The 15,038-nt window shown below is 33.6% G+C and overlaps 1 protein-coding gene across 2 annotated transcripts in view; it reads left to right on the top strand.

Moving 5' to 3' along the window:
• LOC109533970 (protein timeless homolog) overlaps positions 1-4,052 on the top strand; it is a 362,432-nt gene extending 358,380 nt beyond the window's left edge. For both annotated transcript variants that reach the window (XM_048663569.1, XM_048663603.1), the window contains exons 25-26: positions 2,244-2,347; positions 3,176-4,052. In XM_048663569.1, the coding sequence (XP_048519526.1) occupies positions 2,244-2,347; positions 3,176-3,239 (168 nt within the window). In that variant the 3' untranslated portion in view covers positions 3,240-4,052. The remainder of the gene's footprint in view (positions 1-2,243; positions 2,348-3,175) is intronic.
• The last annotated feature ends 10,986 nt before the right edge of the window (positions 4,053-15,038 follow it).

Genomic DNA, 15,038 nt, shown 5'->3' with positions numbered 1-15,038 from the left:
TTTGCGTTCATTTCTTTTAAATTATACAGGGTGTCAATTTGAAAACTTTCTTCCCTTAATATATTTCTTGTAGTTGAAAATATAAAAAATCAGAAAGGCGCGTCAATTTTATTTGTAAAGGGGACATTTTAAATTAATATTTTTAGCCGCCTTGTTTTGACCCCCTAGGAGGGGTAGATGTCACCCTTAGAATCTTAAATGGGAAGGGGGGGTCAAGTGGCATATCGTTTTAAAGGGAGTTCAATTCTCTACATTAGTTATCACTTTGCTGCTTTCGGTCAAGATATTTCTGAATAATCGCGTTTCAAAGGTGTAGAAACAATTAAACTTGCGTGCATTCAGATATTGTTTTTCAGGTTAGTGTTTACACAAAAGCAATTGTACCTATTGGGTCTCCTTGTAATACATATGACGAGAAGAGTGGGTTACACTGTTAAAATCGTTGAATAACAGAAAGAAAATTTAGTTTTAGTGTAGTTTAAACATTGAATTCTTATTTCTGATTTTGATCTTATTTCCTATTTATTGATTATTTTACATCGACAAAAATTACTTTTTATTTGCGGAAGGGACATTTCTACAATAAAACCTATGACATCTACTTACGCTCTCTATCTTATAAGTTGTTCAAGTGTTGTCACTTTTCCTGTAAACAGTATCAAGGTCTGTTTTTAACTCTTCCCAGCATTTCGAAAAACTTCACTGAGAATTGCAAATCATCAATATCAGCAGGTTGTGTTTTTTAAACAATGGACTTCAGATGTCGCCAGAGATATAAGTCTAAGGGTGTTCAATCCGGTGATGTTGGAGGCCATTCACTTGGCCTTCTACCAATAGATCTATCCCAGAATATCTTCTCAATGCTGGGGAGGATTCGAAAATAGACTTTATTATTGTTTACAGGAAAATTTATAGCAGTCTAAACAATTTATAAGATATTAATGAGTTTTTCGGGTTTTTCGGGTAGGGACGGGATTCAACATTTTGATGAAAGTAAATATCTATCACTTCATTCAAAGGAACATCATCAACGGTATTTAAAAGGTTTCGTTGGACTATGTCCGAATATCTTAATTTGCTCAACAAAATAAACGTCGCAAGACCAAATTTTCCCTAAATCGGAAAATTGATAAATTTTGACTGCTGCGGGTGATTTGAATTATCTTTGAGGTGTTGTCTAATCCAATTATTTTTCTATCAGTTCGTGTGCAAAAAATTAGTGATTCAAGCAAAGTTTCTGCGGGGTGGCAATTCAAACGATACAATTTTTTTTTTATTTGGGATGCTCCACACCGAACCATAAAGATGAACCTCAAATCTCAAAAAAGTTTTTGAACTTTTCCCCTATCCTTTTTTTTACTGGGTGATGTCAAAAAATTAGTTTTTGGTCTTGTTGATAACATTTTTCCTCATGTACTGTTTTTCAAAATCTACATTCTCATGTTGAAGCTGAAACTTTAGTAAAATGTCTTTAGTATGATTCTAAAAGCTCAAACTACAATGTTGCTTTATAGTTTTTCATGTCGCGTAAATTATTTTTGCGTACCGGCCACATTCTTTAATACTGATGATGTTCACATATTCAAAACTCAATAAATAATGCAGTTTTTCTTAGTTTCAATTTACAATTTTCCTATTACTTACATCGAAAACGACTAGTTCGGTATCAGTTTGTTTGAAGTCTCTGAACACAGAATTTAATTTCCTTTAATATTAGAAAGGTTCTGATGCGACAGGGACGAGGGATGAGACATAAAGCTAATTAAAATATAGACTTAAATGTTCCTCCTTATATTATTCTACATGTATTCTGTACATTTTTGCAATTAATAATCCTGCTTCGTTTCAGGTGCAGGCACTCTATATCTAATTGTTTCCGGAAGTTGGTTTCATTTTCACAACCGAAAATAAGCGAAAGATTAGTTCGGATTTATTTCTTATAATTTTATTTGCTTTTCGTATCCACTTAAAGGCTGAAACTTCAGTGTAAAAAGTTTGAAGTTTTATTTTAAATATGTTCTACAAACTCTCGCAACTCAGTATTTTTTTAGAAGAAAGTTGAATTATTTCTTGTTAATAAAGGGATATAAATGACAATTTTTCGTATACTATCGTTAAAATGACGTTGAAGAATATTTTAATAATTTTGCATGTAATCCGGCGTCTGTCCTTGGGAAATTACTATTATCAATAACTATTGTTTGAAAAATTATTTGTTCTACTTTATTTTCTTATTATTTTAGCTGGTTTGGGCTGATACTGAAGCAGTGGGATGTGGCTATACGTATTATGAAACAAACGAAGATTTTAAATATCACAAGCTATACGTTTGCAATTACGGACCTGCGTAAGTAGATTTTGCAACTTACCTCGACACAATTGTGACATATATACAATGAGTACCAGAAGTAGGTACTGTCTTAATTCGTTTAAAATTGTGTGCGGTTTGTCGACCTAGCTACCATTGGGCGCGCGTAAGATGTGCAATGAAACTTGTTAAAATCGGTGACTAGGAAGGATAGGACCTATTGAGTGGCCTCCTAGATTGCGAGGCCGATAGCATAAAAAAATCGCATTAGCTAATAAAAGTTGACATGTACCAATTTATTTTCATAGCAAAGAGTTCGCTAAATTTTAAATAAAGTTATGCATTAATTTTGGGATTCATAATATATTCGCATACAATTGAAATAAATCGTCGCTATTAAATATCTATCGTTCCAATAGCCAATTTATTTTCAACTGTTGAATTTACGTTTTGCAAATTTTTGCTGAATCATACTTAGAATTTAATTGGAGTGTTCAAAATTTAAATAAAAAGCTTCCATTTGAAACAAAAAATATGTTGATTGGTCGTAATTTATTTTTGGTCCACTCGGTAAAAATAAATTTGTTATAAAAAAATGAAATTTAGAAATAAAAATCGATGGATCCGGCGTTTTTGCCAAGAAACAAAATTTAGACATTACTGCTGGTAAAAAAAATGGCATCTAGAATTTGTTGAATAAGTTGTAAAAAAAATGCGTATCAAACAAAACAGAGAATCTAACTAACTAATCTGAACATCCGCCTAATAACTTCGGGACTTAAGATATTTGTTGCCGAATTACAAATACGATGTAGCAAACTGCAATTAATGGATGCATTTCGGGAACTAATTACTTTTATTTTTTAGAGGGAATTATATAGGACGCCAGCCATATCAAACTGGAACGCATGGATGCGAAAATTTATGCTGAAATGTTTTTAAGCGTTCTTCGCAATAATTAATTTTCAGTTGGTTCACACACCAAACTACCCATTAAAGAGGCTAAAGTTTGCTTCCTGTTGCTTAAAATAACTTTAATGCCCTAAACTCCTTTAAATATTGTATGCTTATATAATAAAAGATAAAATATTAGATAGGTAAGTAAAAAATACTAATTTTAAACCCCTAACATTTATATCTGTCAATTCTATCCCACTAACTATACTTTTGATTATCCCCAAAAACATTCAAAGTTGCTGATCTTCCAATATTTGTTGCATAAAAGGTAAGGTATCTGAAATTCTATAGATACTGTTTACTCATTTATATCCCATAGCATTGTCAGGTTTACAATCTAAAATGGTTGAGTAATATTCAGAGTCCTCCTAAAACATTCTGGAGGAAAGTGCTAGTTTTTGTATTTAAGAGCGTCAAAGACCACGAACATTACAATATGTTACTAGTAACTATGATGTATAATGAAGCAAGTACTTCAAACGATCTCCATTATTATGAAGGAACAAGGAGGAAGAATTGCATTTGTTTTTGGAAAAACTGTATTCCGTATTTACTGGGGTTGTTTCTGGAATTCATAAAACAATATTCTTTACAAAGCCCTACAAATACAAAAATGGTTACATTTTATTCTAAAACTGAGTAGATAAGAATGGCAGACCTTAACACTAGTTATTGAAGTTATTAACACAGTTATTTGAACTTACTATTCGTATGTACCATAATAAGTAGAGTATTCTAGTTAAAATAAAAAAGCATTATAGTTATCAAATAAAATATGTTTATCAAATTTTAATGTATTTTGAACACTATCTAGGCAAAACAAATTATTAAAATAAAATTCATGTCATTTAAATTCGCAGAAATACATAAAATAGCATTTACCTTCGAAGCCGAATAAGGCAGGTATAGGGAACGTTATACCGTTTGACAGGTATTTTTAAAGCGTAAGTATTGAAATATGTACATCATAATATACAGGAAATTCTGTTTCAAATAAAACAGTTTAATAGTCAACTAAATATAAGTATATCAAAAATTTTTATGTTATATGTTCCTACCTTCTCTACGATGTTTCGGGAGTACCTACATGAAAAATAATTAAAAAATTAATTTTTATTAATATAAGATATTTGCAAAAAACTAGATCAAAAGGATTGGCACAATGTTTTTATTAATACTGTTTCTTTGTAATTATTAAAAACTCCAGTATTCATGGATATACACAAAGCAAGGAAAATAAAAGAGTAATAACATACTTTGAGGTTAGGATAACCGTGTCACCTTGCGGTCAGTGCTGCCACCTTTTTGGGGCAAATGAGCGATATAACTAAATCCGTCATAGCTGTCATCCGAAACCACCTGCTAAACGTGACGTATCATTGATGAAGTAAAATACAATTAAGTTGTTAAATAACTAGAAGTGTTCAAAGTTCTGCCAGTTTAACTCCAAACATGTTTGTGTCTCAATCACTTTTAGTGCACTCTTGGCAGCAGTCTGAGCTCACATTTTGAGCAGCTTTTCGTATTCGGATTAACAACTACTGCTCAATTTGTACCGGTGTTCGGAAGATCAGATATTTAATGTGTTCTCGTGTCCCGTGTGTCTTACATACATGGTAGGAATGTAGGCCCTTCCTCGGTGGAGTTATCGAGACAACTAAGTATCCGGTGTTTGAGAAAGAGTAGTTGTTGTCAAATGCTTCAAGTACTCTTGGAAGGCTCAGCTGCAATTATCTGCTATACCTGTTCCTCTAGGTCTGGAATCCGAGCATCTTTAGATTGTCCACTATCGGCGTCAATTCCTGGAGCCACTCGTCTAATGTCTCTAACCCTTTTCTGGTGTAAGTTCTTACAGCTTCTGCTTTGTTACTGTGGCATTTCCCCATAACTAATCTCATATTCGAAAATTCGCTGCTGGTGGACATTTTGTAAAAGGAGCTGTAAAATGAGTTACAGTTCGACAAATGCTTGTGATTATTGACAAAAGCTATCTACCTGTAACTATCTGTTAATGACAAAAAATATCATTGTTGCTTTGGCTTTTCACCAAAAAGTTGTAGAAGAGTACTTTTTTAATATAATTTTTAGATTTTTAGATTTTTAAGAAGGCTACCCATCAAACATGGGACCTTCTCAAAATAATGCTTAATAAGAGAGTTGAAATTTGATCTTCAACTGTTACTAACGGTATTTGAGGTTGGGAAAGTAAAACCTCGCGATTTGATCTGTCAAAGGTAAACATCATCCGAAGCGTTTTTGTTTTAGTTGAAGGTTTTCCATTTTGGAACATATCTCGTTTAATTGTCGAAAAACGCGTAAAAATTATTAAATGTTACTATAAAAATGGTGGTTCTGCTGTATCAACGTTTAGGGCTTTACACGGTTTTGACGGTCGACATAATTGACCCACAGATGTTGTTGCTTAAAGTATGGAGGAAGACCCGAATTAATCGATTCCCCAACGTGCTCAACTTTTGGGCTTGTCTTACGGTTCATTGTGGCGAATTTTGAATCTCCATCCGTACAAAGTGCAACTGACTCAAGAACTTAAGCCTCAAGTCCATGGGCAACGCAGAACATACGCAAATTGAGTGATTAAATAACAAGCCGTTGATGATGATTTTCCGAACCGAATTTTCTTCAGCGATGAGACTCATTTTTCGGTCGGTGGTTACGTGAATAATCAGAACAGCCGTATATGCGGCTATCAAAATTCTCAGGTGATCTCAGAAAGACTTTTGCATCCTGAAAAAGTGACCGTATGGTGTGCATTATGTTCCGGTGGTCATTCCGGTGTGTTCTTGGCCAGAAGTTTTTTTAAAACAATCAAGGAAGATCCATAACCGTCAATTCTGAGCGCTATGGACGTATGTTAACCGACTATTTTTAGAGGGAAATTGAAGATTATGATCTGGAAGACATTGTGGTTCCAGCAGGATGGGGCAACGAGTCACACAACACTGGCAGTTAGAGCTCTTTTGCCACAGAAATTTCCAGGGCGCGTAATTTCGAGATTGAGTGATGTCAGTTGGCCAGCAAGATCCGGCGACCTAACACTGTTAGATTTCTTTTCCTCAAACTCTTGAGCAACTGAAAGCCAATATTCGTGAAGTTATGACCGAGATATTACCGCTAATGTGCCGAAAAGTCATTTAAAATTACCTCAAAAGGATTGAGGCCTGTAGGAGGTCCCGTGGAGGATACTTAAATGATATTGTCTTTCACGTATAATGGCAAGGTTTAATCTTCATATCGAATTCAAATTTCCGTCTCTATCTGAATTTTTGTGTGTTTTTTTTTACTTTACTTTCCCAAGCATAAAATGGATAACCCTGTATCTTTCTTCTCAATATTTTCCTCATACTCTCTAAGTGAGCCCCTATAGCCCCTTAAAAGGAATGTCGTCAATTTAGAATTACCCTGTATAATAGTAAAGTCAACGCCATTTATTTCTTCACAGACCATCATTTTTATTTAATGTGAAACTCCATCAAGAGATATCTTTTGGGTAGGTATAGAACAGTCAAAAAGTAGAGTTTTTGTTAACTCTACTTTTTTAGCCGTCGAATTCAACTATGGATTGGAATATCGTTCCATAAGGAAAATAATCAATTCAATCAGTGTAATGTTTATGGAGACTGTGTATATTCTTCAAGAATTTTAAGTTGTAGCCTTCAGAATCCAATGTAATTCCAAGTGCCGCAAATGTTCAATCTTATTTCGGTTTTCGCTGCATTGAGCAAGACGTTTGGAGTGTCCTGTATTTAGTTGCCTATACAGAACTCTGGCTTTCACAAAAATTATCCGAAAGTTTTGATTACCCAGCAAGCTTATTGTTTGAATTATAATCATTTTGTAACACTAAAATGGACTAGCGACCTCTTTCGCTAGATACTTTAGCTAACAATTTTCGGTCATAGGCAAAGATTTCCTAAAGACAGAGTTCGCCGATATTACAACTTTGAATTTTGTCTTAGGCTAGTTTGCAAAGAAAATCAATGATTTGAAGCTTGTAATACTAAAATATAGATGGCCCATTTATATTTTTAGCTTTTTAGCCATAGTTGGATGGGCCTTCCAATAGCATATGCAGTATAGAAAAATTGACATAGAAAATGTACAAAAATCCGTCTTTTTAAAAAGCACCTACTCACTTTTTTGGTCCTGTTTAGTTTAGTTTCTTATTGTTTAATCACAGCAAAATTTTCAAATATGACCAAAAAACTTAAAAAAATATCAATGTTTGTACGCTGCTACAAAATAAGTACATTAGTGTCATATAGAGAGTTAGCCTGGCCTTTCAGCTAACTGCCTGCCAAATTTGGTTCTTGAATTTGGAACAGTTCCCTAGATATTGTTGTTTGTTCCGTAAACATCTGTAATGTCATTATTTTTTTAACCAACTGATCTATACAATATTGAATTATTCAAAATCATAACAGGTAAGTTAACAAAACTAAGGTGTCTCAAACTCGAAATTGAGCCGTCCAGCCATGCCAAAATAAATTGGAGTTTAAATTTAATATAAGAAAATTGTTATACTTTTCATACACCTGTACAGCTGGAGGGCTTAATGTATTTTATATGGCTTCAGCATGAGTCGTTATGACCGGAAACAAAATTTGAAGTTTCAAAAACAACTGTAGGTTGGAAAACTTCTAATGCACGGTCTACGTAAATCACCCTGTATACTGGGACATTCTCTGGGTCGAAAGACGATCTGCCCTAACTTTTATTAAGGCAAAATGTTTGATTCTGCTGGTGATGGTGTAAGTTCCGAAAAAGTTATGTTTTTTGAACTATCGGGAGAATGGTACGATGCATTTTAGATGGCTTCCTGTATATTTTTGTGATAATATCGTTCTAAATAGAGAAAATAACATAATAGCTTTAGATAAAATAATGTATTTAAAAAGTGACGTGGAAAACAACTTAAAAATATCTTAAAGTACAACACTCTCCCCTACAACCGACGATGCAACCATCGAGTTGAAAAAAAACCCGAAATGTTCAGGATTGTCCAAAAATTTACCACCATCCGAAAAAATTCGATTTTCATTGCGCATAAAATGCCACTTGGACGCCGGATCTGAGTTGTTTATCTTTTTTTATCCTGTCGAATTTTTATTTACGGCTACATAGACTTCCTCAATAAAAAAAAAAGTTCATTATTCAGACGAGTAAAACGATAAAATCCATCAGGCAAACGATCACATCATCATGTTTGTACTGTACAAATCGCCAGTTTTTTTTGAAGAACTCGCAAAACTTTTGGTGCTGAAAAAAAAGAGTGGTGGTGAAAAGTAAGAGTGTGTTGATGAGTTTTTCTAAAGCGAACTTTTGGTGCAAGTGAATCATTAGAGCCGATTCGGAAATGGTTCAGGATGGGGCCACAGCGCGCAGAAAGTTGGTAATATATATCTAATATACAGGGTGTCCGCAAGAAGTAGGCATTTTTCAAAACACTTAGTTTGAACTTGTGATGGTTTTCTGAGAGCGAAGAGATATTTTACTGCTTTTTTAGATTCCAATTTCAATGGAGCTCAGATTACTTCCTGTACACTAAACAACTTTTTTTCTATCCAGGTGACACGATGCAGCTTTCAGTTATTTCGGCTTTACATTTTTCTTGGAAGATCGCTTACAGATATTGTTGACATTTATTTTATTATACATACATGTATTAGTGCATGTACTATTTACGCGACGAGGAACGACGAGAATCTGGATTCTCCATTGTGTATTGCGTTATTTCAATTTATTGTTTTAATACGAACGTAACAGCAAACAGGTAAAACAGGTCGTGTCGTTTTTCTGTGAATTTCACTTTCTCTTCTCTTGTCTGTACTTTGTTACATTTATGAGTGATTTCCTCTGTGAATTATATTATATCTTATAAGCTCTTATATTCTCAATAGGGATTTGCTCCATTTTCAAAAACATCATTTTTTACTTGGTTTTTGTACCTTTCCAATTTAATTTGATACAACATTTTCTGCTAAATTTCGCTATAGACTTTTGCTATATTTTTACTTGAAATCTTCAGTGGTCGATAGAACACTCGTAAATTTGGTTCTACTTCAATCAGCAGCTTAACCATAATAAGTATCTAAACTTTGACCTCATCGACCGTTTTTTAGGTAGGTGCCATTTAAAAACATTATTTTTTTACATTTTTTTATGTCAATGTCAACATATGCACTCATATGTTAACAAATAAAAGCTTCATATAACTACCTAGCCAACTTGGAATTTCAATTTAGAACCGTTCCTTAGATATAGCTTGTTCCGTACACATCGTTAATGGCATTTTTTCCTTAAACAATTGAGATATCACAAACTGTAAGAGACAACGTAATAAAACTAAAGTTTTCCAAACTCGCCATCCGACGGCCAATCGAACCATGCTAAACAAATTAGGATTTGAATTTAAAATAAGAAAGTTAGGTGATGTTGGAGTTGTAGTACACCCTTTAGCTCCCCTTTTAATATCATCATATTTCATTAAAAGCCGTAGTTGTTCTTTTTTTCGGTAAGGTTTGGGAAATGCTCTTTTATGCACTCCCAGAGCCGGTGATCCGTCGCTCTGGGTTGTGTGGGACTCCAGCTAAGCTAGTTACTCACTAAAACCCTTTCCTCACGGCCGAGGTGGTGCTTGGCCTTGCACCGCGGTCATTTCTGCCCTATTGTGCCCTCGTATTTTACTCCCTCATTATCCCTGATTTCTCCCAAATTGAATAACATCGGATTTTTTTATGAAAAGGTCATAAATTGCATTGCCCATCCGCAGACTAGCGCAAGCTACTTAGTGCGACAACGTGCAGAGAAGAGGTTGATGTCAAAACAGCAAAATTAATGTGCAGACTCATCTCAAGACTTTGGAATCTATTTTTTTAGTTGAATTTATAATTAATATTTAATTTAGTTTAAAAAATGGCGAAAAATATTACTTTTTGTTGTTTTTTCTTTAAAACGGTTTAACATTGGAAACTAAATTTTGGTACACATTATAAGCTAATTGAGTGCCATTCTATGGTAGTGTTTTTTACTTCAGTCTACTTTCATACAGTGTAGAAATGTGGAACTCCTACTTTTGTTTTGTTCAGAACTTTTTTGTGTGCACTTAAACTTTTATCAACAATTTTTTTTTAATTACTACAAGTTATTTATCAACTTTTTTATCTCTTATTGTTTTTTCTAAAGGGCACTAGTTTGCCCGCAAAAAAATTGAATCGTTTCGGCTTAATCAAAACTTTCCAGGCCGTTGGATTGCTAGAGGTCAAGAAACTCCTATAAACTTGCCTCCTAGATCTTCCGAACTAAACTCGCCTGATTTTTACTTCTGGGGCCATTTAAAAAAATACGGTATATTCACCAGAAGTGAATACAATCGAAGAACTTTAGGAAATAATTTTTAATATTTTCAACGAAATAAGAACTTCAGTGCAAACTTTCCGGTCTGTAAATTTTAAACTCAATAAAATACTGCTGCTTAGCTAACATTAGAATGGGTACTTAAATTTAATTTTGTTTGTTTATATCGTTGCGCATATTGTTACCATGTTTTTATTTAAGTAAAATTTATTCAAACTTAATAATTGTAATCTGAACCAAAATACACATTTTAGAAAAATAATTTAGCTTGTTAGGAAGCAACTAATAATGCGTACCAAAATTGTTATATGAAAACGTTATAAGATTTACAAAAATTAACTTAATTCCTTACACATTTTGAGAACGACAAAGGAAACGATTTTATGTTTTTGCGGGCAAACTAGTGGTATTAGGAAAAAACAATAAGAGATAAAAAAGTAGGCAAATAGCTTGTAGTAATTAACAAGATTATGTCGAGAAAAGTTTTTAAGTGCACACAAAAAAGTTCTGAGTAAAACAAAAGTAGGGGTTCCACATCTCTACCTTGTATAAAATCAATCTGAACCACGAAACACTATCATAAAATGAAACTCAATTAGCTTATAAAGTATGCCAAAATTGAAGTTTCTATGTTTAACCGTTTTAAAGGAAAACAACAAAAACTAATATTTTCCGCCATTTTGCAAATCAAATAACTCAACAACGAAACCTCAAATTTAAAAAATTCTCAGGATTGCCTTCCTCCTTAAATAGAAAAACACGATGTTAGAATATTTTAACATATTTGCGGAACACCCTGTATATGAATTATACAATTATATTGGGCTCGGAAGTTTGTGTTTTTGCGGGTTTTTCACTTACAGTTTTGTATATGGCGTAAACACAACCAGTAATAATGATTACATATATAATTAATGTCCATAAATTGACGCAGGTGACTTCTAGGGGCGTTGTCAATTCTTGAAGGTGGATTTTCTGTTTTTCTAATTTGTTGTCGATTTGCTTGGTTTCTTCGATATTGATTGATTGTAAATCAATATAAGGGTTGCCTAGGTGTGGCTTCGGTTGAAGATAATTTGCAGATAAGTTCAGCATCGGTAGGGAGATGCTCTCGTAGTTTAATCGGGCTAGTTGTACCGGTTGTAGGGTGGACTTTTCGATTGTCAGGCTACATTCATTGGTCAATTCGATTAAATGGGAACGAATGAGTGGAATATTGTCTTTTGTATTGGGGCGCAAAACAAACATTATCACTTGTGCTTGGAATGTCAGTATCCTATTTCCATTCCTGATTTTGATTATTTGGATTTAATGTATATTGATTCGGAAAGAATGGCAACTGGTGATATTTTTTCTGTGGGATACCAGTAGGGACAGCACATGGGGGATTGTTCACGATGTAGTTAATGTGGTGCGTTTGCACAGGTATTGATTTGGTGATAGTTCTTGGCAAACTTGGTCCACGTACGAATATTTAGTATCGCTAATTGCAAGGTATGGTTCATGTGGAAAGTTTATGTGGAATTCAGTTGATTGGTTCCTAGGGATAGGTACTCGGTATAGTTGGTAATAGTGATACATTTTTGATTCAACCAGTGGAATTTCTAAAATGAAAGTAACCACTAAACCCTTTGAATAGCTTTTATTGTTTATGATTCTTTCCAAGTTTAAGGTGTTTTACATTTTTGTTTCTAACGGTAAACTGTCAATTTGCGATTGAGTTTTCAGTTGCTCGATTTCTTTCATTAGTTTGCTTGGATTGATTATTGAATTGTGGAGCACATTTTTGTTTTAGGTCTTAATTGTAAGCTTGTTGCAAAATCTTATCTTTGCTTAGTGTACATTTTATTGATGCTAGTTTAAGTTACATTAATGTAACTCATGCGCTGTACTTTTGAGGATGTTACATGCGTGTTTCGTAAAAAAATATTGTATCAGCACAGATCAGCTAAGTATTGACTGCAGTTACGGTTTAGAGTTTCGTTGACAAAAAAAGAGCCCTCATTGGACGAATACCAGTTAAATCGAAAATTTGGGTCTTGGTTTGCTCTGTCGCTAATAACTTTGCAACGTTGCAGTCGCGTATAGTCATCCTCGTTCAGCTCTTGCACTAAATGGATTTTATCTTTTACAAATGGTTTTTAAATATTCGTTCCCTGAACACTTGAAATTTCACTCAACTGCCACGTACTTATCTTTGATTCTTGAGTTACGTGTCCTTTAACTGATACTTCCATTGCTTAATTGACTTTTGGATTTACTCCACACTTTTTGCTCAGTACCGAACCAGTTTAAATACATTTTCCCACTAATTCGAGGACATACATTCGATTGACATGTTTGACTGCATGCTGTTGGTTGAAAATCTCATCGGATAGGTCTCCATAGATTTACTATTTGAAGCGAATATTGCAATAAATTCAACTCTTTCAGCTGTATTGTAACAAATTTTTGTACAATCCAGAAAATTACAAAAAACCACTGAGTAACATTTTAAGATAAGTTCAAGCGTTGATCTGCCTTGTGGTATTGAGAACGAAGTTTTTAATGTTGTTTGGGATCTTGTGCTAGATAAATCACGCAAGAAATAAATACCAAGCTTTTGACCGGTACCAGAAATGATGCAGTGAACGAAAGGTAAACAAACAAAGGACATCGAGCACCAATGGGATGATGGTTTATGTATTTTGCTTAATTTGTTACAATATAGGTACTAATAATCCTTTCTAGCTTGTTAAGTTGAGTATCTTTCGTTCGCTGCACCATTGCTGGTACCGATCAAACGCTTCTTGGTAGTTGTTCCGTGGTTTCCCTGTCACAAGATCCCAAACAACATTAAAAGCTTCGTTCTCAATATCCAAGGCAGATCATCGCTTGAATTAATTATAAAATGTGTAATTTTAAGACACAATTTGACAATGAGAAATTCTCATTACCTGAGTTCTGTATTCAATTTTAGAACTAATTATTTTTACTCAAATAATCATTAAATAAATAATCGTGATAGTTGTAGAACAAATGTTGTACTTACATCACATCCTACTGGTTACGCAAATAACTATTAGCTCAGTACTGACTAATGCTGCCATTATAATATTTTTGTTATAAATATGTGAGCCTCCTCACATGCGAAGCAAAACCCCAGGGGTCCGTCAAATCCAGAATTTCACAAATGCCGAAAGACTACCTATTTTAAAGTATAAGTTTTAATTTCTCCTAGAAATTTTTTATTTAGTCATTTTCACTTTGATAGACTGACCTACAAATCTAGCAACAACAAGTTATTGAAATTAAATTTATATAAATAGTATTAAATTTTGTATCCACGTGTGGGGTTTTCAATAATTTATTCAAACTTGTGGGTTTCTGCTCAAAATACAGCATGGTCTTGTGATATTACGGTTAAACAACTATCTATAAGATATTTAATAATCAAGTTCAGTAAAATTCTGAATAATTATGCTTCCGTATTCTTTCAAATATTGCCAATACGGGATACATAATAGTTCATCTACGTTTTTTTAACTATACTAATTGGATGAATAAGAAGAATTTCGATGACAGGAATCTTAATAATTTTGTCCCATTTCCAATCTCTCTTGAGCCGGTGTTGCTTTGTAATATCTGGCTCAAAACAAGAAAAATACGTTCTCCCTCACAGAAACGATGACACGACCCTTTTTTGAAACTCCTTTCCCAATAAAAATTATTTTTAGTTTTTGCAAACAGGTTTGAAGCCCTTTGAAATTCTTCAAACTTCAATGTTTTCCAAGTTGTTTGATTATTCCTACTTTGCAGAGCAGATATATTAGCAATTAATAAAAATGCGTACAAATCTGCTATGCGATGCTGCAAACAATAGAATTGGGGAATCTTGTGCAAATCAGACATATGCATATTTGTGGTTTTGCTTGGAACACGAGTTTTTCCAATGATGGTTTACAGAGATTTGTGGGATTTAGTTTTATCTTGAGAGCTTTATGTAATGTGAATTATTTAGATATGGATCAGCCGTTAACTGCAATTCATTAATTTTGTGAACATTTTTGGCACCTTCTCATCTACTTTTAAAATTAAGAGATAAGACATACATCCTACTTTTTATAATTTATATTGGTTTACAAAGATTCCGCCAATTCAATTGGTTGGGGTAAATTAATGCAATTTTGCCAGCGTTTAAGCTTACCATACGTTGTTTTTACATATGAAGTACGAATATTTGTGGACTCAATAGTCACATTGCATAATTATACTGAGGATTGTTCATGGCTGAATGCTGCAAAAAAATTTCCCAGTGTTTGACTTAATATTCTTGCAGTATTTAATAACTGCATTTTTAAACCCTGTCACTGTTCCTTAACATGTGATTATGAACACATAATGAATAAATAAACACAAA

The sequence above is a fragment of the Dendroctonus ponderosae genome, unplaced genomic scaffold, assembly GCF_020466585.1.
Source record: "Dendroctonus ponderosae isolate FM_Combo_2020 unplaced genomic scaffold, Dpon_F_20191213v2 Dpon_F_20191213_1, whole genome shotgun sequence".
Lineage (NCBI taxonomy): Eukaryota > Metazoa > Arthropoda > Insecta > Coleoptera > Curculionidae > Dendroctonus > Dendroctonus ponderosae.
Note: the sequence above shows the minus strand (reverse complement) of the source record. Positions and strands in the feature narration are given on the sequence as shown.